Source organism: Heterodontus francisci, chromosome 1, assembly GCF_036365525.1.
Source record: "Heterodontus francisci isolate sHetFra1 chromosome 1, sHetFra1.hap1, whole genome shotgun sequence".
NCBI classification, from domain to species: Eukaryota; Metazoa; Chordata; class Chondrichthyes; order Heterodontiformes; family Heterodontidae; genus Heterodontus; species Heterodontus francisci.
The window spans coordinates 96,658,952-96,686,147 of NC_090371.1; the positions used below are offsets into that span (position 1 = coordinate 96,658,952).

Here is a 27,196-nt window from a genome sequence, read left to right on the forward strand (position 1 = left end):
GATATGAAACTGAGGCCTTGTCTGCCCTCTGTGGTGAATATAAATGATCCAAAGGCACTATTTTGAAGAAGAGCAGGGGAGTGGGCAATCTTTATCCCTCAATTAACAGCAGAAAAAAACAAATTGTCTGGTTGTAATCTCTCAGTTGTTTGTGGGACTTCACTGTCCATGTTTCCTACATTACAGCAGTGACTACGGGCCGAATTTTATGCAGGTGGCGAAGATCCCGATTCCAGGCCAGAAAGGCGAGAGGAAAGCCACCTCAGCCGTTTGGGGGGCCTCCCGTTGCATTTTAAATTGCTCATGCAGTTAACTCACGGTGCCCGAGTCCCTATCCCTTTAGGATGGGGATCCTGCCTCGAAGAGCTGCCGCCCAATCGGAGGGCTGGCAGCTCCACAATCCCAGCAGCGTCATTGGGAGTGGTGGACACTGCTGATACTGCAGTAGGCCTGGGACCAGGAGCAGCATTGGAAGCTGTTCGACTCCAGAAAGCTTGTTGTTGAAGGATTATGCTAGAGCCAATCTTTACTCAGTCTAGCATTTATTTTACAAAGTAAAAAGATTACAAACATGCAACTCCTCACTCAAACCTTCACTCAGTTTCAGTGTCACCTTAAACATGCTCAAGTAAGACTATATTGAACATCCTCCAGCTGCTTATGAATAAACACAATTAATAGAGGCCCGGAGTACAGGTAAATGGAGCTTGCTCACCGGAGCCAGTCAGGCAAGCCGTGGCAGGGGGTGGGGGGGGGGGGGGGGGGTAGGGTGATTGTTGAGGCAAGGTGGGGGTGTTGGTGCAGGGGCAGCCTTTGCCACCTGTGGTCCTCCACCTCACAGACTGCAGTGGTTCAAGTAGGCGGCTCACCACCACCTTCTCAAAGGTAATAAATGCTGGCCTTGATAGCGACACTCAAGTCCCATGAATGCATAAAATGAAAAATGTAAGTTGCTCCTCGAAATAACAGTTATATATGATCCAAGTTGTTCATGTAAAACTGCTTCAATTAAAATAAAACAGCATTACTGGACAAAACAAGTCAACTATCATTGTGCAACAACATAGCAACTTTCATTGCAAAGACATCTATATGGATTGCAGCGGTTTTGGAAACTTTTTGTTGCTTTGCTCTATAACTTAGTAAAACCACTTCCTTGTACAAAAACCATTAGGTTAAGCTATTATTCTGTCAACGTTACCAAGAAGAACAAAATGCCCAATTTATTTTGTGTGGAGCTTCTAATTTTTAAAATACTTTTCCTGACCCTGCAAAACTGTACGTGTCCAACAGGTCCAATGGTTCTATCAACCAGTCCTATTGTTCTATTAACTAATTCTTTATTACATTCTACTATAGGTGGCTGCACAGAAATTATTGGGGGCCGTGAGGTTAAACCTCATTCTAGACCGTACATGGTGTCTATCCAGATGAATAAATATCACGTTTGTGGAGGAGCTTTGATCGCACCGACATGGGTCCTGACTGCAGCACATTGCACAGAGTAAGTTCATATATTTCTCTTAATCTGTGTGATGTGAATGTTATTTTCAAGGGAATACTGAGGATTAACACTACTTGTATTTTTCTTGTGACACACTGACACATAGCCAGAGGACGGCAGTGTCTGGAAACATTTGTGCGATGTTGTTGCAAAATTAAGCAAGCAAGGATATTTTTCTGCTCTTCTGCCTCAACCATAAAGACAATCGGGTAGGATTTCCAATCGGGCATTAGTCAGCTGATGCATTATTAGCCCTGGTTTAGCGATTAATGTGTTCACCCAGTCTGGTCAACTTTATGAATGTTTTGTGTTGGAAGATTATAAGCTGGGCATGAGAAACTGTTACCCCGGGCTGAATTTTACCAGCCCCCCAACGTAAGGGGTCATGGCAGGGGGTGGGGGGGTGGTTTTAGATTAGATTAGATTAGAGATACAGCACTGAAACAGGCCCTTCGGCCCACCGAGTCTGTGCCGAACATCAACCACCCATTTATACTAATCCTACACTAATCCCATATTCCTACCAAACATCCCCACCTGTCCCTATATTTCCCTACCACCTACCTATACTAGTGACAATTTATAATGGCCAATTTACCTATCAACCTGCAAGTCTTTTGGCTTGTGGGAGGAAACCGGAGCACCCGGAGAAAACCCACGCAGACACAGGGAGAACTTGCAAACTCCACACAGGCAGTACCCGGAATCGAACCCGGGTCCCTGGAGCTGTGAGGCTGCGGTGCTAACCACTGCGCCACTGTGCCGCCCGGAAAATACTTCCAGGAGAGGCCCGCCATGCTACCCAACACCGGTAAGGCCCCACCCTATTTTACCGGTGGCAGCAGTGGGACCTTGGAGCAACCCCCCGCCGCTCGGCAGTGGCACCCCAATTTAAATATTCAAAGCATTACTTACTGTGCCTCATTATGCATCCCGCTGCCTCTCAGTCCACAGTTCTGCATTTTTATGTGATTGGGCGTCTCTCATGTGCCGTCCCGTTGATGACTAAGAAAAGCTGGCGGGACAGCAGAAGTAGCAGTCATCGGAGCCCGTCCATGTATGTCTTGGGAGATGGGTCTCAACTCTGCATGCATGTGTACAGAGGTGGGAGGGGGGACGGCATTATTGGGGGCACAACTATGCAAGCATGAAGGGAGGTGGAAGAGGGGCTGGTATTAGTGGGGGCACAACTCTGCAGACATTAAGGGAGGTAGAACATAGAACGTTACAGCGCAGTACAGGCCCTTCGGCCCTCAATGTTGAGCCAACCTGTGAAACCATCTGACCTACACTATGGCACTGCTGCACATTTAACTGGCTGAGATGGAGGGGTCGCTTCTTGGAAACAAGAGCTACTCGTTGCAGACACCAGTGAGACACCCCACCACGGCTGCATAGGAGAGATACAACGCCAGCCCTGGAGCTACAACAGCCACCATTGAGCAGGTGATCGGCATGCAAAAAATGCACTTCTGCTGCCTCCATAGATCGGGTGGTGCCCTGCAGTATGAACCGGAAAGGGTAGCTCATATTTTGCTGTTTGTTGTGCTCTGTACAACAACGCACTCAATATGGGGGAGGCCTTGTAGGATGAGGAGAGACGTCAGAAGGACTCCTCGGACAATGACGATGCAGAGGACTTACAGCAGAAAAGGCGCATGGGAGGACAGAGAGCATCCAGACACTGCATGCAGGGTGAGCAGCGAGCAAGAGATGCACGACAACAGCTTATTGATCTAAGGTTCTCCACGCCATAGGAACCACCATGTGCTCTGCAAGCCATACAGCACCCTCGTTCACCTGTTGTGCAACAATCCACATCTGCAGCATCTTTGCATCCACCATTACTGGCAGCAGCAGACTGAGCCATTGCCCATATTACTACATCCATGGAGACGCACATGAGTAATACTGGCATGGCAATGATGTTATTCCATACATTGGCAGTTCTGAAAGGCGATTGGTACATGCTGGCACACTTCATTCACACAGTAAAAGCAACACATATGTTAGTGAAGATGATTTAGAGATTGAACTTTTTACAGTGTTGTATCACCTGTGCAGACCCATTTGTGTCACAGTGTTTTTCGTTAAATGCTTGCGGGTGCTCTAGCAGCCTGACTGGAGGAAGGCTGCTGATCAGATTGCCCTTTGGCTGTGGATGACTTTAGCGGTCATCCTCTTGGGCACAAGGCCTGAAGGACCCTGGCTGGCTGGGGGAATCCTGCATCAGTGCACAGCTCTCCTCAGATGTCGTGGCAGCTGGAGCTTGGAAGGGCGGAGGGGCCAGTGGTCACAATAGGTGCACCTTGAGGGGGGACCCCAGATATGGCACGCAGCCTCGCCTCCTCCAGCTCAAGGCTCGCTTGAACCTCTCTGCTCTCCTGGGAAGGACGAGGGGCAGGGGCAGTTTCCATGCCCCTGGTCCCTGTCTCGCCTTGCTACTGATATGTGGATCTGATGGCCTCAGCGAGGGATTGCAGCTCAGTGCAAATTAGTGGAATCTGACTCACCAGGAGGGCCACTGCCGTCTCCATGTATGACGCCATGTGCTCAAATGCCTGGGACACGGCAGCAGTCATGGCCTGGATGGACTCCCCCATAATCCGCTCAAGGTTATGCATAGCCTGTGACATCTGTACCAGATGTTGCCATGACTGCTGCTGCAGCTCCAGCATGCCCTGTGCTGTCGACAAGAGAGGGTCATCATTAGCCTGGGGCTCAGCATGGGCCTGGACACCCACAGCCCTCCGACTGTCAGGGGTGTCGGTTTGCTCAGCCTCAGTCAGCTGCTCAGACGCGTGTGCAGTGCTCTCACCATCCCATGAACCAGACTCTTAAGGGCAAACGGTTTCCCACTGAGGTGACTGCATCTGTGCTGGTGGAAGGGGTAGGAGTGTCACGGGACACTGCTTCCTCAGAGGATGTCTCTTCTTCTGAGGTGCGGGAGGTGTACTGGGTCGCCATTGCCGATTCAGAACGTTGATCTGCAAGATACAATGAGAAGAGCACACTGACAGTCTTTATGGTGAGCATGTAATGATTATGATAGCATTGTGTCAAACAGCACGATTTTCACACTGATCACTGTGTATATCAAATGGATGCATGTTCACCCAGGAGCCTGAGCTCAACGTCACCTAATGCAGGGTCCACATATGTTGCAGCCAGTTCGGGGGCCTCCTCCTCAGCCTGTGTCAGTTTCCACATATCTGACACTCCTCCACCAGTCCAACTTGCCTCATGAGCAAGGAGCAAGGAGGCAGTGATTAAGGATGGCAAGGCAACAACACAACACATGTCACAAGAGGGGTGCTGGGCCCAAACATGGGGAAGGCTGTTCACTACTGAGTGAGCCACGCAAGGTGCCATGCTCTGAGCAGCAGACAAGAGTGAGTTCTTTCACACTTTCATCCATTCATGTCACATCATCCCTCCCTGCCAAACCTCACTGTCTTTGGCATCGCAGTGGCACACCCAGGTTCAGTGGGACCATGATACAAAATGCCACTTACTTTGACGGTGCGAAGCAGATCATTCATCCTCTTCCAGCATTGGACCCAATCACGTGGATGGCTCCACAGCTATTATCTCCTCTGCCACCTCCAGCCAGGCAGCCTTGGTCCGGCGGGAGGGCCGCCTCTTACCATCGCTGGGGAAAAGAATGTCCCGCCTTGCCCGCACAGCCTGGAGGAGAGTGAGCAGGGAGGCATCATTGAACCATGGGGCCAACCTGGAGCGCCCCTCTGCCATCTTTGGATTTTTGCTCTGGTCCTTTAAATGCAAAGCTTATTCCACAGTGTAACGGCTCTAACCTCCAGCTACAAGGCTTTTTTCCTCAGGTTTTAAAACTAGTGAAGAAATCTGTGCTGTCGTACTAGTTTTTTTATATGACAGATAGACACAGATATGTGTTGACGTCCACTTTGCTTCTGCACCTGTTTATCATAATTATTGATGTAACATTTCAGGTTTGCAATGCAGCTACAAGAGAAAAATATTTTCCTGGTTCTTTGAGAAATAGTTTTAATTCCACTTGCATGTCTTTTCACATAACAGTTAGATAAAAAATGAATACAGATTCCAAATGCATATTAGTCTGCGGCTTTTCACATTCAGGAAATGAAAATTCCATAGTATGTAGATATTATTAAATGATGCTTTTATTTCGGAGAGAGTATTTTCCTTTTATGATAGAATTCAATCTCACTTTCACATTTGTGCAAAGTTAAGATTATTCACCCAGGTGCAGCAAGCCTACAAGAACAAATGTTACACTTGAGTGGAAGAAGAGGATCTCAACTGCACAGGACACTGGGACAAAGCAGAGTCACAGACCTGAAACATTAACCCTGCTTCTCTCTCCACAGATGCTGCCAGACCTGCTAAGTATTTCCAGCATTTTTTGTTTTCATGCCAGGTTTCCAGCATCCACAGTTTTCTGTATTGAGGTGAGTATTTGGCAACTGTCAGGAAGCAGGTGCTGGGGTGCTTTAAATAGGGGCCCAGCACCTGCTCCTCAGCTGAGCCGACGCCGATACCGGCACCGGAAATCCCTCTCCCTCCACAGCACGGGGGGCGTGGGCGTGGCACTTCCCTTTCATTATAATGAGCCACCACGATCAATGTCACAGTGACTCCGCGGTGCGGACAGCCATTTTTAAAGCACACAGCAATAAAATTCAGCCCAATGTTTTGTATTTATCTGAAGGGCTGTGGCCACTTAAAAGTAGATGGTTACATATGAGAACAAAAATGTTGGCAGTTTTTATTAAAAGCTGCTAATATTGTTTAGGTATATTTCATCCTTTGTAACATGAATACTGTTAGCGTTAAAAAAAATGTGTGGCTCCCCAATTTATCCAGGCCTTACTGTCTGTGATCAGTCACTTCCTGTTGTTTGCAGTCCCTCGTAGTTTGTTATCATGTACAAACTTAAGAGAGCTGTGATTCTATCATCACTTGCAGGTCCCTTATATATATATTGTAAAGAGCAATGTCCCCAACATTCATACCTGAGGTACTCCAATAATTACTACCTTCCATGCTGTTCAACCTCTACATACAACTTTACTCTGCTTCAACCAATTTTCAATCTGTTTCTGAAGAATTCTACTTTTATGTCTTGCAACCTTGTGGATCAATCGCCTGTTTCACTGTATCGAAAGCTTTGCTGAAATACAAATAAACAATACTCACTTTGCTTTCCCCACTCACAGAAAATTAATGGAGTGAAAGCAGAGCAGTTTTAATTTGATAAGCTTTCGTCACTGATTCTCCACAGCACTGGAGCAGAGTGAAGTAAATATTCCAAATTATCATCATTTCATGTTTCCTATGCTCCATCCACTTGTCAAAATTTTCTTTTTAAAACAAGGATGGGATTTAAACATTCCCCTGTTTTGCATTGCCTTGCAGTAAGTTTGTATGGAACCTGTGCCCATACATAGTCATGCTACCAGATGGCTTTAACATTGGCTCATGACAACACCTGATTTTATGTTAGTCCTTATCTGAAGTGTTTTTTCTGGCTACTCACTATTATTGACACTAGATTTTCATAATGAAAGAGCAGGAGTTACAGGGTAGAAAATAGACAATTAGGAGCTGGCAGTGGGGGTTGGTGCTGGGGGGCAGTTGGGGGGGGGGTGGCATGGGATGAGCTGGTGAGTGTTGGTGGTGGAAATTTTGTCTTTCTTTTGAAGTTCTTCAGTGAAATTTACAGTTCTGTTTGAACATTCTTCATCACAACCTCTCCTTTCTCAAACAGTCACGCATTTAATGCTTGCCAATTTGGAAAAGTTAGCAAGAAGAATTCAGTCATCTTGTGCATTTTTCCAGAAAAGGCAATTACACAGGAGACCTGTTTCCTGTTCCAGCATGCTATTAAAAGCCAGGCAATCTCCTTTGTTGCTAAGTATTATTAAATAGTTAACTTTTTAAAATTATTTTCATTTGCCAGAATATGTATTACATATTTCCTCTTCAACAAATTTCAAATATCCAGCACATAGTCTTCAGCTTATCTTTTTTCTTTTGGGCCTCCTTATCTCGAGAGACAATGGATACGCGCCTGGAGGTGGTCAGTGGTTTGTGAAGCAGCGCCTGGAGTGGCTATAAAGGCTTATAGTTGTATTATTATATTGCAGGCTTTTTTACTTCCTAAATTTCCTCACTACGTTGTTCTCTCATCTCCTTGTCTCTTCATTGGCAACATTTTCTGAATAACCTTGTGAAAATGTTATTTTGCTATCCAGTTTCTTCTAAGCTTCCTTTCGCTTTCCATCCTAATACCATTCAAATATCTATCATTCCCCCATTTTTGTAGATTCATAGGGTTTGTATTTGTATAGATCACACTGACTAGAAACATGCCTGCCAACTGCATTTTATATAGGCATTCAGCATTTCAGGTTCAGGGTCCACTTGATCATATTGCCTGTGAAATTTATGGATTCTGCTTTCATCCTTGTACTTAATGATACCAGGAATGACCACACCAGGTAGGTGTGGAGGGTTAGCATAACACAATGCTGGTGTGAAATTGGGAGAGGGGATGAATCGGAGAAGAAGCTTCTGTAAACCGGGTGAAGATTGAGGGAGAAGAGTGGCTCTGTGTCATGGTGACAGCCACATAACAATTGTTTTCAACAATCAGATTTAATAACTGGCAGTACCAACACATCAGCTCTACAAGAAATGAAGGAAAATTCCCCAAATTGTAATCAGTTTTCCAATATACCATAGATAGAACATTGGGTATGCCATCAGCTGTAGTTGCGATAAGCTGGTGCCAAAATACACTTTCAGAGTAACTACATGTCACAGAACTATATTCAGGGCTGTTTTGAAGCGTCAGCTTTTTGGGGCTGTGCTAAATGTTTGAAGCTGTTGATCAGCTTTTCCTAGCTTTCTAAATTGGTATGTATACTGGCAGGACCTTTACACTGCATCTAGCCTTTAATATAACTGACGTAATGTTTTGTGTCAACAAAAGGTGCCCAAAAATTGAAAGCTTTCCCCAAAACTAACATACCTCACCTCAATGAGTGCAACGTTCATAAAAAGAATAAGTACTTAATTAACTTTAGAACTTTGATGTTTATGTTATGTGGTTTGGACTATTTACACCAGTAGTATCATGCCAGTATCAGGGTAGTCGCCTCTTTTTATTGCCTTATTACAATTTTTCTGTTTTTTGTTCAGAATATAATGCTACTTCATGCTGATAGAAACAGTCAAAGGTAAACTTGCACAATAATCCCGGAGAATTAAAGATTTTGTTTTTAAAATGCTTTCTGAAATCTTGAATAATTCAGTCACCTTTCCAACTACAGGCTTGGTCAACTGAAACTATATAAAGTGGTCATCGGAGCACATTCACTTTCGAAGACACAAAAAGGGAAAAAATCAATTAAAGTGAGAAAAGCATTTCCTCACCCAAAGTTTGATAATAAAACTCCAGAAAATGACATCATGCTTCTTCAGGTACTAAATATTTGTTCAGATAGATATCTAAAGGCTAATTCCACAGTTCGTGCTGTGCTGGGCTTGAGAATGAGAGCTATAATGTTGCAACTACACTTTTGATCCTTACACAGCTTTGCACTGGGGATGCAAAAGCAGTAATATCTGCAATGGCTGCATGTCAAACTCATTAGCCTACAAATTCTATGCCAAAGATGGCACAGAATTAATGTAAACTGGACTAAGAAGGAAAGTGAGCAATTTAGAGTGAAATTTGTTTCTGACCCTTTCCAGTCCCATTGGTAAATTCTGACAATGGCTAGAAGTGCACCTCTTCCATTCAGCTCTCCTCTGTTGTGACGTCACTTTTGGAGGTGGGATGGCCAGGAGGCGGGGCTTTAGCTCAATCCCACCAGTTCACAGAATAGAAACACTGAATTGTTACAGCACAGAAGGAGGCCATTCGGCCCATCGTGTCTGCACTGGTTCTCTAAAAGAGCAATTTATCTAGTGCCTCCACCACACTCTCAGACAGTGAATTCCAGTTCCTAACCATTCGCTGTATCGAGAAGTTTCTTCTCATGTCACCATTACTTCTTTTGCCAATTACCTTAAATCTGTGCTCTCTTGTTCTTGATCCTTCCACCAATGGAAACAGTTTTTTCATGTCTGCTCTGTCGAGACGCCATAGTTCATAGAATCGTAGAATCATACAGCACAGAAGGAGGCCATTCAGCCCAATGTGCCTTTGCCAGCTCTTTGGCAGAGCTATTCAATTAATTGACACCCCTGCATTTTCCCCGCAGCCCTATAATTATTTTTCCCTTCAGGCACTCATCCAATTCTCGTTTGAATGTTACTGTTGAATCTGCTGCCATTACCCTTTCAGACAGTGCACTCCAGATCACAATATCTCGCTGTGTAAAAAAAAAAATTCTCATGTTGCCTCTGGTTCTTTTGCCAAGCACCTTAAATCCATGTGCTTTGGTTACTGACCCGTCTGACACTGAAAACAATTTCTCCTTATTTACTCTATCAATACTGTTCATGACTTTGAACACCTCTATCAAATCTCCTCTTGACCGTCTCTCCTCTAAGGAGAACAACTCCAGCTTCTCTAGTCTCTCCACACTACTGAAGTCTCTCATACCATTCCAGTAAATCTCTTCTGCACCGTCTCCAAAGGCTTGACATCCTTCATAAAGCGTGGTTCCCAGAATGAACATAATACTCCAGCTGAAGCGTAATCAGTGCTTTATAAAGGTTTAACATAACTTCCTTGCTTTTGTACTTTATTCCTCTATTAATAAAGTCAAGGATCATATATGCTTTTTTTAAAACAACATTCTCTACTTGTCCTGCTACTTTTCAAAGATTTGTGTACATACACCCCCTCTGTTCCTGCATTCCCTTTAATATTGTACTATTAGATTCATATTGCCACTTCTCATTTTTTGTACCAAAGTCTATAATCTCTGGGGACGGTAGCGAAGTGGTAATGTTACTAGACCAGGAATTCAGGGGCCCTGACTAATGCTCTGGGCACATGAGTTCAAATCCCACCACAGTAGTTGGTGGAATTTAAATTCAATTAACTAATATCTGGAATTAAAAGCTAGTCTTAGCAATGGTGGCCATGAACTTACCTGATTGTTGTAAAAATCCATCTGGTTCACTAATGTTCTTTAGGGAAGGAAATCTGCTGTTCTTACATAGAAAATAGGAGTAGGCCATTCGGCCCTTCGGGCCTGCTCCGTCATTCAAAAAAATCATTGCTGATCGTCTAATTCAGTACCCTGTTCCCGCTTTTCCCCATATCCCTTTAGCAGTAATAAATAGATCTATTTCCTTCTAGAATATATTTAATGATTTGGCCTCCACTGCCTTCTGTGGTAGAGAATTCCATAGGTTCACCACCCGCTGAATGAAGAAATTTCTCATCTCGGTTCTAAATGGCATACCCCATATCCTGAGACTGTGACCCCTGGTTCTGGACTCCCCAGCCATCGGGAACATCCTCCCCTCATCTACTATGTCTAGTCCTGTTAGAATTTTATAGGTTTCTGTGAGATCCCCTCTCATTCTTCTAAACTCTAGTGAATATAGGCCGAGTCGACCCAATCTCTCCTCATACGTCAATCCTGCCATCCCAGGAATCAGCCTAGTAAATCTTCTTTGCACTCCCTCCATGGCAAGAATATCCTTCCTCAGATAAGGAGACCAAAACTGCACACGATACTCCAGATGTGGTCTCACCAAGGCCCTGTATAACTGCAGTAAGACATCTTTGCTCCTGTACTCAACTCCTCTTGCTATGAAGGCCAACATACCATTCGCCTTCTGAACTGCTTGTGCACCTGAATGCTTACTTTCAGCGACTGGTGTACAAGGACACCCAGGTCTCGTTGCAACTCCCCCTTTCCCAATCTATCACCATTCAGATAATAATCTGCCTTTCTGTTTTTACAACCAAAGTGGATAACCTCATATTTATCCACATTATACTGCATCTGCCATGCATTTGCCCACTCACCCAACTTGTCCAAATCGCATTGGAGCCTCTTTGCAATCTCCTCATAGCTCACATTCCCCCCCCCCCCCCCACCCCCTTTTGAGTCGTCTGCAAACTTGGAAATGTTACATTTAGTTCCCTCACCCAAGTCACTTATATATATTGTGAATAGCTGGGGCCCAAGCACAGATCCCTGTGGTAGCCCACTAGTCACTGCTTGTCAGCCAGAAAAAGACCCTTTTATTCCTACTCTCTGTTTCCTGTCTGTCAACCAATTCTCAATCCAGGCCAGTATATTACCCCCAATCCCATGTGCTTTAATTTTGCACAATAACCTCTTATGTGGGACCTTAAAATCCAAATACACCACATCCACTGGTTCCCCCTTATCTATTCTACTCGTTACATCCGCAAAAAACTCCAGTAGATTTGTTAAGCTTGATTTCCCTTTCGTAACTCCATGCTGACTTTGTCCAATCCCATTTATGCTTTCCAGGTGTTCTGCTATCACATCCTTTATAATAGACTCTAGCATTTTCCCCACTACTGATGAAAGGCTAACTGGTCTGTAATTCCCTGTTTTTTCACCCCCTCCTTTTTTAATGAGTGCGGTTACATTTGCCACCCTCCAATCTGTTGGAACTGCTCTAAAGTCTGTACAATTTTGGAAGATGACCACCAATGCATCCACTATTTCCAGGGCCACTTACTTTGGTACTCTGAGATGTAGAGTATAAAGCCCTGGGGATCTGTCAGCCTTTAACCCCATTAATTGCCCGAGCACTTTTTTTTTTTACTAATACTGATTTCCTTGAGTTCCTCCCTCTCATTAGACCCTTGGTTCCCTAACATTTCTAGGAGGTAATTTGTGTCCTCCTTTGTGAAGACAGAACCAAAGTTTGTGTTTAATTGTTCGGCCATTTCTTTGTTCCCCATTATAGTTTCCCCCGTTTCTGACTGTGAGGGACCTACATTTGTCTTCACTACCAGGTCTGGCCTAAATGTGACTCTAGACCCAATGTGGTTAACTCTTAACTGCCCTCTGAAATGGTCTAGCAAGCCAATTAGTTGTACCAAACCACTGCAGAAAAATGGAATAAGAATAAAACTGGACAGACCACTTGGCATCGACCCAGGCACCAGAAACGACAATGGCACATCGTGCTGAGTCGACCCTGCAAAGTCCTCCTTACTAACATCTGGGGACTTGTGCCAAAATTGGGACAGCTGTCTCACAGACTAGTCAAGCAACAGCCTGACATAGTCATACTCACTGAATCATACCTTACAGTCAATGTGCCAGACACCATCATCACCATTCCCGGGTAAGTCCTGAAGTGGCAGCATAGTGGTATACAGTGGGGAGGGAGTTGCCCTGGGAGTCTTCAACATTGACTCCAAACCCCGTGAAGTCTATGGCCTCAGATCGAACATAGGCAATGACGCCTCCTGCTGATTACCATCTACTGCTCCCTCCCCCCCAACCTCAGCTGATGAATTAGTACTCCTCCATATTGAACACCACATGAAAGAAGCACTGAAGGTGGCAAGGGACTTCAATGTCCATCACGAAGAATGGTTTGGTAGCACCACTGCTGACTGAGTTGGCCAAATCCTGAAGAACACAGCTGCTAGAGTGGGCCTGTGCCAGGTGGTGAGGGAACGAACAAGAGGGAAAAACCTACTCTAAACCTGCTTGACCTCATCCTTATCAATTTACCTGTCACAGATGCATCTGTCCATGACACAGTCCTTGTGAAAATGAAGATCTGATTTCACAGTGAGAATACAAGCCATCATGTCGTGTGGCCCTACCGCTGTGTTAAATGGGACAGAATTAGAACAGATCTAGCAGCTCAAAACTGGACATCCATGAGGTGCTGTGGACCATCAGCAGCAGAATTGTATTCGACCACAATCTGTAACCTCATGGCCTGGCTTATCCCTCTACCATAACTATCAAGCCAGAGGATGAATCCTGGTTCAATGAAGAGTGCAGGAGAGCATGGCAGGAGCAGCACCAGACATGCCTAAAAATGAGATGCCAACCTGGTGATGCTACAGCACAGGGCTATATGCAATCTAAACTGTAGTATGTCATGTAATAGACAGAACTAAGCAATCCCACAACCAATAGATCAGATCAAAGCTCTGTAGTCCTGCACATCCAGTTGTGCATGATGGTAGACAATTAAACAACCAACCGAAGGAGGAGGCTCCACAACTATGCCACTCTCAATGATGGGGGAGCCCAGCACATCAGTACAAAAGACCAGGCTGAAGCATTTGCAACCATCTTCAGCCAGAAGTGCCGAGTGGATGGTGCATCTCAGCCTCCTCCTGAGGTCCCCAGCATCAGATGCCAGTCTTCAGCCAATTCGATTCACTCGACGTGATATCAAGAAATGGCTGAAGGCACTGGATCAACAAAGGATATGGCCCCTGACAACATTCTGGCTGTAGTACTGAAGATTTGTGCTCTAGAACGAGTCATGCCCCTAGCCAAGCTGTTCCCCTACAGCTACAACACTGGCATCTACCTGATAATGTGGAAAATCGCACAGGAATGTCTCGCCCACAAAAAGCAGGACAAATCCAATCTGACCAATAACCTGCCCATCAGCTTACTCCTGATCATCAGCAAAGTGATGGAAGGTGTCATCGACAGTGCTATCAAGCAGCATTTACGCTGCAATAACCTGCTCCCTGACGCTCATTTGGGTTCCGCCGGGTCGATTTAGCTCCTGACCTCATTGCAGCCTTGATCCAAACAGGGACAAAAGAGTTGAATCCAAGAGGTGTGGTGAGAATGCCTGCCCTTGACATCAAGGCAGCATTTGACCCGGTATGGCATCATGGAACTGTAGCAAAACTGTACTCATCAGAATTGCAGCAAAACTCGCTACTGGTTGGAGTCATACCTAGGACAAAGGAAGATGGTTGTGGTTGTTGGAGGCCAAAGATCTAAGCACCAGGACATCACTACAGGAGTTTCTCAGGTAGTGTCCTAGGCCCAAACAATTTCAGCTGCTTCATCAATGATGTTCCCTCCATCATAAAGTCAGAAATAGGGATGTTTTCTGATGATTTCACAGTGTTCATTACCATTTGCAACTCCTCAGATACTGAATCCCCCACTAGCAACATCCTGGGGGTTACCCTTGACCAGAAACTGAACTGGACCAGCCACATAAACACTGCGGCTAAAAGCACAATTCAGAGGCTGGTAATTCTGTGGTAAGTAACCCACCTTCTGTCTCCCCAAAGCCTGTCCACCATCTACAAGGCACAAGTCAGGAGTGTGATGGAATACTCTCCACTTGTCTGGATGGGTGCAGCTCCAACAACACTCAAGAAGCTCAACACTATCCAGGACAAAGCAGCCTGCTTGATCGGCTCCCCGTCCACCACCTTAAACATTCACTCCTTTCACCACCAACACACAGTGGCAGCAGTGTGTACCATCTACAAGATGCACTGCAGTAACTCACTAAGCCTCCTTCGACAGCACCTTTCAAACCCACAGCCTTTACTACCTAGAAGGACAAAGGCAGCAGACACATGGGAACACCACCACTTGCAAGTTCCCCTCCAAGACACACACCATTCTGATTTGGAACTTTATCGCCGTTCCTTCACTGTCACTGAGTCAAAATTCTGGAACTCCCTTCCTAACAGCACTGTGAGTGTACCTATACCCCAAGGACTGCAGCAGTTCAAGAAGGCAGCTCATCACCACCTTCTCAAGGGCAGTTAGGGATGGGCAATAAATGCTGGCCTAGCCAGTGACGCCCACATTCCATGAAAAAAATAACAAAAAACCTCACATTTCTCTGCGGTGTGTCTGCCCATTTTACCAGTCTCTCTATGTCCTGTCTGTTACGATCTTCCACATTGTTTAGTACATTTTCAAATTTTGTATCATCTGCAAACTTTGAAATTATGCCATTTATACCAAGTCCAGGTCAGTAATATATATCAAAAAGAGCAGTGGACGAATACCAAACTTGGACAACACCATTGTAGACTTCCCTCCAGTCTGAAAAACAATCATTCACCACTACGCTCTGCTTTCTTTTCCTTAGTCAGTTGTGTATCCATGATGTCTCTGTGCCTTCAATCCCATGGGCTTTAATTTTGTTAACAGATCTATTACGTGGTACTTTGTCACACACTTTGAAAGTCTATATAGATAATATCAACCACACTACCCTCATCAATCCTCTCCACTACTTTATCAAAGAACTTGATCATGATAAGCAAATATAATTTGCCTTTAACTTTAACTAAATTAATTTTCTCCCAAATGATTGTCTCTAAAACCATTGACATTAGGTTGACTGGCCTATAGTTTGCCGCATTTATCCATTCCCCTTTCAAAAAAAAAATGTAACATTTGTAATCCTTCATTCCTCTGGGACCACCCCCCTATCAAAGGAGGATTGGAAGATTGTGACCACAGCTCCACAATTTACTTCCCTCAGTAACCTAGGATGCATCCCGTCCAGACCGGATGACTTTTTACTTTCAGGACTGTCAACCTTTCAAGTATATCCTCTTTATTTTTATTCTATCCAACATTGCTACTGCTTCCTCCTTTACAGCTACATTGGCAGCATCCTCTTCTCTATTGAAGAGAGATGCAAAGTGCTGATTTAATACCTCAGGTATACCCTCTGCCTCCACATGAGGGTTTTTTTTTACCCTTAATCGGCCATACCCTTCCTTTGACTCCCTTTTACGTATCTTTGAAAGATTTTTGAGTTCCCTTTTTATATTAGCTGCTTACCTATTCTCATGCACTCTCTTTGTCCCTCTTATTCTCTTTTTTAAATCTCCTCTGTACTTTCTATGTTCACTGGGTCTCAAATCTATTATGAACCTTACAATTATCATAGGCCTCCTTTCACTGTCTCATTTTAATTTCTATATCTTTAGTCAGACAGGGAGCTCTAGCTTTGAATGTCTTTCTTTTGCCTCTCATAGTAATGTGTCTGCTCTGTACCTTAAGAATGTAAGAAGATAAGAAAGTGGAGCAGGAGTAGATAGTTGACCCCTTGAGCCTGCTCTGCCATTCAATTAGATCATGGCTGATCTTCAACATCAACTCCACTTTCCTGCCCTTACCCCATATTCTTTGATTCCCTTAGTGCCCAAAACTACATCGATCTCAGTCTGCAATACTCAACGACTGAGCAGTCATAGATAAATGATAGACAGATCATGGATAGAGAGTATCGAAGTTTCACGACCCTCTTGGTGAAGAAATGTCTCCTCATCCCAGTCTTAAATGGCCAAGCCCTTATTCTGATACTATATTTCGTAGTTTTAAACTCTCCAGCCAGGAGGAACAGCTTCTCAGGATGTACAGTGTCAATTCCTGTAAGAACTTTATAGGTTTAAATGAGATCTCATTCTTCTAAACTTCAGAGAATGTAGGCCGATTCTACTCAATCTCTCCCTATAGGACAACCCTCTCATCCAAGAAATCAATCCAGTTATCTTCTTAATCTGTTTTAATAATGTTGTTTGAGGGATAATATTGGCCAGGACATTGGGAAGAATTCCCCATCTCTTCTGAGAATGGCACCACGGGATCTTTTGCATCCACAGATGGGGCCTCATCCAAAAGGTGGGAACTCTGATTCTAGCTGGCACTCTATCGGTATTGCACTGAGGCCCCAGGCTAGATTATGTGCTCAAGTCTCCAGAGTGCAATTTTAGCCCACAACCTTCTAATTCAGAGACAATGCAGTCCACTTGATTAGCACCTCATCCACCAATCCAAACAACCTCCCCACCTATTGCAGGCAAACTGTGAATGAATGTGTACTATCCACAGATACACTGCACCAACTCACCAAAGCTTCTTCAGTAGCACATCACAAACCTGAGACTTCCATCACCCAGAAGGACAAGGGCAGCAGGCACAATAGATAACTATCACTTCTGAGTTCCCCTTTAAGCCAAGTGGACATATATTGCTATTCTTTCATCATCTCTGGAACTCCTTACCCAAGAACATTGTGGGAGCATCTTCACCACATGGACTGCAGCACTTCAGGAAAAGGTCCAGCCCTTTATACGAGGTAGAATGTGATCTGCCAGACTGTCCGCTCAAAAATCATGAGAAACCTTGCAAAAATGGATCTGGTGATTAAAGACTGGCTGTTTTATTAGACTGCCATCTACTGGTAAATGTTTTTCATAACAATAACAAGGTAGTTGAAGTAAGAATGTTGAAAATTTACAGCAGGGCAATGGGTAACTGTAAAAAGAAAACAGATTACTATTTCAGGTGTATAAATATTTGGCAACAAAGGATGATGAGCTTATCCATTTTACCATCTATCCTGTAAATATTCATTGATGTACATACGAACATATGAATTAGGCCTCTCAAGCCTGCTCCACATTTCAACAAGATCATGGCTGATCTGATCATAAACTCAACTCCACATTCCCGCCTACCCGATAACTTTTCTTATCAAGAATCCATCTACCTCTGCCTTAAAAATATTCAAAGATTCTGCTTCCACTGCCTTTTGAGGAAGAGAGTTCCAAAGACTCACAACTGTCAGAGAAAAAATGTCTCCTCATCTCTGTCTTAAATGGGCGACCCTTTATTTTTAAACAGTGACCCCTAGTTCTAGATTCTCCCACAAGGGGAAACGTCATTTCCACATCCATCCTGTCAAGCCCCTTCAGGATCATATATGTTTCAGTCAAGTTGCCTCTTACTCTTCTAAATTCCAGCGGATACAAGCCTAGTTTGTCCAACCTTTCCTCATAGGTCATCCTGCCCATTCCAGGTATCAGTCTAGTAAACCTTCTCTGAACTGCTTCCAATGTATTTACCTCCTTCCTTAAATAAGGAGACAAATACTGTACACAGTACTCCAGATGTGGTCTCACCAATCCCATGTATAACTGAAGCATAACCTCCTTACCTTTGTATTCAATTCTCCTCGCAATAAATGATAACATTCTATTTAGGTTTCCTAATTACTTGCTGTATCTGCATACTAACCTTTTGCGATTCATGCACTGGGACACCCAGATCCCTCTGCATCTCAGAGCTCTGCAACCTCTCACCATTTAGATAATATGCTTCTTTTTTATTCTTACTGCCAAAATGGACAATTTCACATTTTCCGACATTATACTCCATTTGCCAGATCGTTGCCCACTCACTTAATCAATCTATATCCCTTTGTAGCCTCCTTATGTCCTCTTCACAACTTATTTTTTCCTACCTATCTTTGTGTCATCAGCAAATTTAGCAACAATACCTTTGGTCCCTTCATCCAAGTCATTAATATAAATAGTAAAAAGTTGAGGCCCCAACACTGATCCCTGTGGCACACCACTCGTTATATCTTGCCAACCAGAAAATTACCCATTTTTGACTACTCTCTGTTTCCTGTTAGCAAGCCAATCTTCTATGCATGCCAATATGTTACCCCCTACACCATGAGCTTTTATTTTCCGCAATAATCTCTGACGTAGCACCTTATCAAATGCCTTCTGGAAATCTAGGTACAGTACATTCAGTTCCCCTTTATCCACAGCACATGTTATTTCTTCAAAGAACTCCAAAAAAACTGGTTAAACATGGTTTCTCTTTCACAAAACCATGTTAACTCGGCCTGATTACCTTGAATTTTTCCAAGTGCCCTGCTATAATGTCTTCAATAATAGCTTCTAACATTTTCCCTATGACAGATGTTAACTGGCCTGTAGTTTCCTGCTTTCTGTCTCTCTTTTTGAATAACGTTGTTACATGTTTCATCATTGCAAAATATGCTCCCAGAAATAATTTCACCTGCTTGCATTTAAATATGCAAATACCAAGAGTCCAAGAATCTGGTCATCTATGCTAAGGAACAAAACTATAATTTAATAGGAATCATAGAGACGTCAGAGAGAATTTCTGCAGGGTTCGTCCAATTTCCTGCTATTTGGGAGTTCAGTGGAAACTGTAAGAAAAATTGCCATTTATATCATTTATGCAGTTTCACTGGGGTTCCACTGCCTGTCAGGCATTGGATAAATGACATGGACTTGGATAAATTTATAACATTATAGATTGTTCCAGAGAGATAGAAGAGAAAAATAGAAACAAAAGTGGTTATGTATATTGCAAATTAGATGACAAATGGTGCTTTAAATGAGGTGTCAAATTAAGGAATGATATTTCATACAGGGCATCACTCACCTCCAATCCAGCTCATTATCAAGGCCAAGTGTTCTGTACCAGTAACATTTTGGTGGAAGGGACAGAAAGGGACAGATTTCTCTGACATTTGCCCCAAGTAACGGCCAGTTCCTCCAGCACATTGCTCAGAGAAATATGCGGATTTCTGGGATTCACTCTTTTTATGCTGTCCTTGGTCTTCCATGTCTTTCCTGGGGGGGGGGGGGGGGGGGGTGGTTGGAAGCATGTAAATGAGGTGGGGCAGGCATTTCCAGACTCCCACCTCATTTTCTTAATCCTTATCTTGGCCATTTTTACTGTTCATTCATATTATAACTGTACTAACAGCACAATGCAGCCTTATTTATCAGTAAATACCCATGAAAGGAATTGAATTCTATCATTTATTGATATTTATTCCTGTTTTTGTCCTGTTTTCAAAAACCAAATTAATTACTGGGGAAGATGTCTATAATCTGATATTTTACATTTATTATTTGTTTGACTTAGTCTCTTAATTTGTGTGTGCAGAGCTTGCTGTCACGTTAGAAATGGAGTATTTTGTACATTCTTGAAACAGTTATTCGTATGCTTTTTAACAAACAGCATAGAAATGTGGCATCATATTGGCACAGACGGTCATGTAGACACATAGACGATAATCCTAGAAATAAGTTTCTTTTCCCAGAGGTTGTACAAGCAGACAAAAAAATTCAGAATCCTAAAACAGCTAGTTGTATTAGGTTGTGCAGAAAAAGAATGATCATAAGCAATTATGATCACATAGTGGAGCTCTTGCAAGCTCCAAAAAAAATCAGTACGGAAAATTAAAAGCAAATGCTTTCAGTTTAATGTGTCACAATTGTCCAGTGGCATTTATAATAAAGTCAATAATCAAAGGATATGGGGCGAAAGCCGGAACAGGCTACTGAGTTGGATGATCATAATGAATGGCGGAGCAGGCTCGAAGGGCCAAATGGCCTACTCCTGCTCCTATTTTCTATGTTTCAATCTAATTTCTCTGTTTATTTGAGACAGTTGGCCCAAAAGGCTCCTAAGAACAAGTATGTGTCAACCCTGAAGCTGCCTAAATCAACAAAAGATGTCAAAGCTGGAACCAAGTGCAGTGTCGCAGGATGGGGAACAACTAATCCTGAAGTCCTGAAAGCATCTGATACTCTGAGGGAAGTAAATGTAACTGTCATTGACAGGAAGGTCTGCAACAGTGAAACATACTATAACTATTATCCCTTCATAACAAATGACATGTTATGTGCTGGTGATAATAAAGCTAGAAAGGATTCATGCGCGGTAAGTTAGCGTTCTCTAAATTAAAATTAAAATTCCTAGAGTTTCATATCAAGGCACATCGCCAGTTATTTTCTTTAAGTTAAAGGTTATATTGGGCCAGATTTTGAGGCCGAAGAAATAACCCTCATTTGTATTTACGTGGAAATCGGGCAGCCACTTCCGTCAACTGCACATGTGCAGTTAAACATGGATATCAGGAAGTTGCTGTGCAAGATGCCCTGCTTCTCCAAATGCTGCACAATGTCAGTATCTCGCCGGATGACCACCCATTCAAATACACTGAATGGTGTGAGGTTCCTTTACTTACTCCCTGTAATAGATACAAACTAAACTCGTCAGAAAAAGTTAGGCCTTATGCATCCAGCATCATTATCTTTTTAACAATGTGATAAGTCTAAATTACTGCCAAACAACTGGAACTGAAAATTAAACTTTTCCACATATGGAGTCTCATTCCTTCAGATTTTAATTATTGCTGGAGATTTTTTTAAAAACCGTAATTTTTCTGTGTCTTATATATTTTTCTCTTAATCCAATTTTTCTTTCCCTCACTTTATTTTACTTTCTGTTCCTGATTTGACATTGAGTTCAATAATCTAACCTGCATTCCCTTGTTCAGATTCCTTGCTGCTTGTTAACGATTCTTCAATCTGATTGGTTAAGGAGATACAAAGTTGCTTGCCCTGTTCACACAGGTCCCAGGTCCCCTGTAGAAGGCACCATGCTTTTTGAATAGTTGGCTGACAGGAACTTACAATGCAAAAACCAATGGAAGGTCTATATGAACGCAATATCCGGCCCATTATTGTTTTGAACTGATGACCATTGTTTCAATATGTTATAAATTTGAAGAACATGCTGATACAGATGCGCTGTCCAAATAAAATGTTTTAGTTGTTCCATATTTGAATATCAAAGATGAAACTATATGTACTGAGTTTAATTAAAATGACTGCACCTAGGTACAATACTTGGCCATAAAGGATCATCTGGAAATTGACAGAGTCCAGGATTAATGGATGGAAAAGTGGGTGAACTCCGTGACAGGAAAGTGATCTTCCCTGCCCGCTATTTCATGTGCGCTCTGTCCAATTGATGTTATATATCCAGATGCTAAAGAAATAAATCTGACCTAACATAAATTAAGTTTAATAGCCAATAATAGAGAATGATCATAAAGAATTGATATGCTAGCCCAGGGAGGTGGAGGTGCAGGGGAGCTTGGTAGTGTGGGAGAAACCTGGCAAGGCCAAGGAACTGGAGGTCCTGCTGAATGTAATAGCAGGACCTTATTTTAATTTTTTTCTCCTGTTTCCCTCTCTGCACCCGGCCAAATTGACAGGCTGGCCAGCTGTCTGGCAGGAAGAGCAGCAGCAAGAGGCTATAGCTGGGGACCCACGGTTGGGTGCTATCCATCAACTGTGACAAACTTCAGTTCGGGTTTTGGGGAGGTGGTGGTCATCTGCAATCACAGGGTTCAGTTCATGCTGGAGAGGGTTGGGGTTGGATCAGAGGGTGGGGGGAGGTTGTTCATTATGACAGAGAGGAAGCGATCAGTAGGAGGAGACCAAAGGCATCCTTGGGGGGCCCGAGGGAGCACTCCTGCTCCTCCTGACTCACAAGGAGTGCTATAAAAAGTATTTACCTTCAGGAGCCATGGAATGATGCTCCTTTCTTTAGGGTTTAACCTTTCTTCCCTTCACCACCCCGACCTCTTCCTGCAGGCCGTGAGAATGCTAAAAATGTGCATCGTTAATAAGCTCACATTCATAAATGATCTGGTTTTGGTAGGGTATACCAGAAATGAATTTATAAAGCAAATATTGAATACATAATTGTAGAACAATCTTGATCAGATAAGTGTGAGTTAAATCAAAGATCACATAAGGATGTATTTTCTCAGCCCTTCACTTGGGCAGGTAAAGCATATCCGAATGCACCCAAGGAGCATTGGTATTTCCTATCCTGGGGTATCAACAAGGCCTGAATGACATCTCCAGCATGGTCTGCTGCTGGCAAAAGTGGCAGGAATCAAGCAGAGCTGCAAGCCTGCAGTTGTATAACAGATCTCCAAAGTCGGGGCCTTCTGGCTATCAGTTGAGATCAGAAGCTAGAAGGTGCCATTTGCCTCTAGACATTCTGATGTTTTAAAATTTAAGAAAACAAATTTAACCTTTTGTCCAGCCTGCCTTCAGGGTCAACTTTGGGAGCACCCCCAACCCACCAGCTGCAGGGCAAGTGCAGGGTAGGATGTTTCACTGGATGGCACGGCGCTGGAGCACCCAGGGGGCATTTATTCAGGAGAATGATTCATGTGGTGCTGACAGCAGCCTTGATCCATGGCTCTTGGGACGGCTCATCACAACACTGTACAAAGCAAAGCTATGCAATGTTGTGGTTGTTTTAAATTGGCCTCAGTTTACCCGATCCAGACCAAAATCCACAGATCCATGCCGCAAAGTTCACGTCAGGTGAGGCCAGGATCTGGTTCAGCTGTGATGCGTCTACGGTTAAGTTGCCTGACAACTCATTGCTTAGACCCATGTGTGAAGGTCGACCCTTAAACTCGAGTGTTATCGGGACCGATGGAGCTATATCTCAGCATGTCACTGCTATTAGAGAGGGAGGGAGAAATTAGGGAAAGAAAACTTCCAGCAGATAAGGTGCTGAATTTCCTCGGGAGTCCCACCACAGTTTTTGCAGGAACCCAACAAAACTTACCACAAAATGACAGGGACTTAGTTGCTGCGCATCCCGGCCAGTTTCAGGATTTCCTGGTTAGATCCATGAAGGACAGTACCTCTGTCTGCCCCTTGGAAGACCAATAGTGCAGGGCAGCCTTAGGGACAGAGCCAAGGTAGTGAATCTCTACCCCAGGAGTGCCTGTTTCCCTGCTCAGAACTGAAGGCCAGTGTGAAAGGGGACAGACCATTCCAGATGAGCCTAACCAAAGGAGTCCAGGTAAGGGGAACAGCCTGGGTCCTCAAATAAATAACACTAAAACTTGAGGTTCAAGCCAGGGATGATCTAAAACTAGAATAAAAGTAAAATTATTGCTGTAACTCAAATCAATCCACATCGGATGATTCTGATAAAAGGTCATAGACCTTAAACATTAACTTTGTTTTTCTCTCCACAGATGCTTCCTGACCTGCTAAGTATTTCCAGCATTTTCTGTTTTTATTTCCGATTTCCAGCATTATTGCAGTATTTAACTTAGTCAACACACATCCAAAAATTTTCAGGGATACGGGGAAAAGCCGGAAAGTGGGACTAGCTGAGTTGCTCATGCAGAGGGCCGGCACATACATCAGGGGCCAAATGGCCTCCTGTGCTGTGACCATTTCAGGATTCTGTGATTCTGCATGTGGCAGCATCTGTGGAAAGAGAAACAGAGTTAACATTTTGGGTTGATGATCAGAACTCAGCGGAGGGTTAGAGGATATTGTGAATATACATCAGGTGGTAAGATTAGAAGGGATAGGGCAGGAGGGAAGTGAAGTGGGAGAAGGTTCCAGAGTGGCGTTGGTACCCATGAGCTGTTGCAGCTTGCATTCCTTAACACAGGAAAGGAAAAAGTATTTCGTTGAAGATTCAGATGAAAGGTCATCGATCTGAAAACTTAGCTTTGTTTCTTTCTCCAAAAATGCTGCCTGACGTGCTAAGTATATTTCCAACATTTTCTGTTTTTATTTCAGATTGCCAACTGCATGTATTTTGCTTTTGGACAAATCCATGTGTGCTACATTGAATACTTGGAGCTTTTTTTAATCAATAACATTATATATATTTGTTTCAGGGAGATTCTGGTGGACCATTAATATGTATTATGAAGGACAAGTTGAAAGTGTATAAGGGCATTATTTCAAGTGGCATAGACTGCGGAATACCCACCAAACCTGGCATCTATACCCGTTTATCCGAAAAATACCTCAACTGGATAGCAAATCTTATCAGGTTTAAAAACCATAACATGACAAAGGATCAGATCTGATGGTGAATCAATGTATAATTTGCAATGCCTTTCCTTTAAATTATAGCATCATTGTTTGTTTGAAATAGTCTTTGGAATAAATTTTGTACGATTTGCTGTGGAACTCTACAAACTGAATTATAAATGCTGGAATTAGACAGTGGCACAGAACAATTGAACATGTATCATTTTGACAGACTTTGAATAATTAAACCATTGTACTCTGCCAATTTTGATTATTTTTGGTATAAAAAGTTTATTAATGTGGAACATTCTTGCTCAGCCTACATGATATAACTAAACATGATATAACTATAAATGATATAACTATACATGATATAACAATGGTGTCATTTTTTTTGTTCTTGGGACTTTTGCTTTGAGACAACTCAGGATTGCACCAAGGTGAGCAACAAACAATCATACGAGGTAGGATCAGGAGTAGGCTATTCGGCCCCTTGAGCCTGTTCCGCCATTCTATAAGATCATGGCTGATCGGTTTGTGGACACAACTCCACTTTCCTGCCTACCCAGGATACCCTTTAACTCCCTTGTTTGTCAAGAATCTGTCTACCTCTGCCTTAAAAATATTCAAAGACCCTGCCTCCACCGCTTTCTGGGGAAGACAGTTCCATAGACTCACGACCCTCTGAAAGAAAAAATTTCTCCTCATCTCTGTCTTAAATGGGAGACCCCTTATTTTTAAAATGTACCGCCTAGTTTTAGTCTCTTGCACAAGGGGAAACATCCTTTCAACATCCACCCTGTTGAGTCCCCTCTTTATGTTTCAATAAGATCAACTTTTACTCTTCTAAACTCCAATGAATACAATCCCAAGCTGGCCCGATCCTCCCGGTGGTGGTGAGGCTCCATGGCAGCCCTCCTGCCCTGGGTGACTGACCTGCATCTATATATTTTGATCAATGAAATGAATAAATTTAAATGAACTTACCTGCAATCTTCCGGGCTGCTGCGAACCGCAGTGCGGCGGCCAACACTCCCGCGCCTTCAATTCCCCGTCTGGGGAAAGCTGGCGTGACACTGGTGGGGAGTGGGAAGGAGTTAAGATTTCCAGTGCAGGGGTGAGGGAGAAACGGGGTCAAATAAATGCAATGAGTATAGGGGATGGTGGGAAGGGGTAAACTTTAAATATTGTGCAGACTAGGGTCGTGGGGGGAGGTCAGATTTAAAAAGCAAGTGTTCTGGGGGGGGAAGGGTATCTTTAAAATTTTTAATTTGTCGACAGGCTTGTCTGCCCTTTAAGAATGGTGCCAGTGCCTGCGCACAGGCAGCTGACACCATAGCTGGACAACCCGCTCCCTCCCCATGATTGGGGTGGAGGGGAGGGGGGGGGGTGGGGTGCAGTCACCCCGGCTATTTAAATGAGCTGCTGTGCCGGAGATCGCAACAGCTCCTAGGCGTGCGGCCTGAATGCGCGGGCTGCCATTTTCTCAGCCCGCCGCTGAGAGTGATGGCGGGCTCTTAAAATCCAGCCCCATGTTGACTCTGCTTGATTGCATTGAGATTTTCTAAATGACCTGCTAAAACCTCCTGAAAAATAGATTCCAGCACTTTCCCTATGACTGACGTTAACCTAACTGGCCTGTAGTTTCCTGCTTTCTGTCTTCCTCCTAGCTTGAATAGCCGAGTTACATTCACTATTTTCCAATCTGATGGGACCTTTCCAGAATCTAGGGATTTTTGGAAAATTTAAACCAATGCATCTACTATCTCAGCAGCCAATTCTTTTAAGACCCTAGGATGAAGTCCATCAGAACCTGGGGATTTGTCAGCTTTTAATTTTAATAATTTTCTCAGTACCCTTTCCCTGGTGATGGTAATTGTTTTAAGTTCCTCCCTCCCTTTCAACTCTTGATTCACAATTATTTCTGAGATGTTATTTGTATCCTCTACAGTGAAGACAGATGCAAAAAATCTGTTCAATTCTTTCGCCATTTCTTTATTTTCCTCTATTAACTCCCCAGACTCAGTCTCTAGAGGACAAACACTCACTTTACTTACTCTTTTCCTTTTTAAATACCTGTAGAAACTCTTAGTATCCATTTTCATATTTCTAGCTAGCTTTCTCTCGTACTCTAATTTCTCTCTCATTATTCTTTTAGTCATTCTTTGCTTTTTTTTATATTCTGTCCAATCTTCTGACCTGCCACTACTCTTTGCTGAATTGCACACTTTCTCTTTGAATTTGATACTAGCTTTAACTTCCTTCGT

The 27,196-nt window shown here is 43.4% G+C and overlaps 2 protein-coding genes across 2 annotated transcripts in view; both read left to right on the forward strand.

Moving 5' to 3' along the window:
* Window positions 1-27,196, forward strand: part of LOC137356463 (uncharacterized) — a 109,692-nt gene that overhangs the window by 45,892 nt on the left and 36,604 nt on the right. The gene's annotated exons all lie outside the window — the stretch shown is intronic.
* LOC137371041 (granzyme K-like) lies at window positions 1,186-25,280 on the forward strand. The gene is made up of 5 exons (XM_068032947.1): window positions 1,186-1,278; window positions 1,360-1,504; window positions 8,842-8,992; window positions 20,719-20,991; window positions 24,791-25,280. The coding sequence occupies exons 1-5, from the start codon at window positions 1,215-1,217 to the stop codon at window positions 24,983-24,985; spliced, it is 828 nt and encodes a 275-aa protein (XP_067889048.1). The 5' UTR covers window positions 1,186-1,214; the 3' UTR covers window positions 24,986-25,280.

Bases quoted from the DNA above. Each gene is read 5' to 3' on its own strand.
- LOC137371041 (XM_068032947.1), top strand. From the start codon at position 1,215: ATGCCCAATTTATTTTGTGTGGAGCTTCTAATTTTTAAAATACTTTTC. The intron at 1,279-1,359 runs GTACGTGTCCAA...ATTCTACTATAG, and splicing joins TTTCCTGACCCTGCAAAACT to GTGGCTGCACAGAAATTATT. The intron at 20,992-24,790 runs GTAAGTTAGCGT...TATTTGTTTCAG, and splicing joins CTAGAAAGGATTCATGCGCG to GGAGATTCTGGTGGACCATT.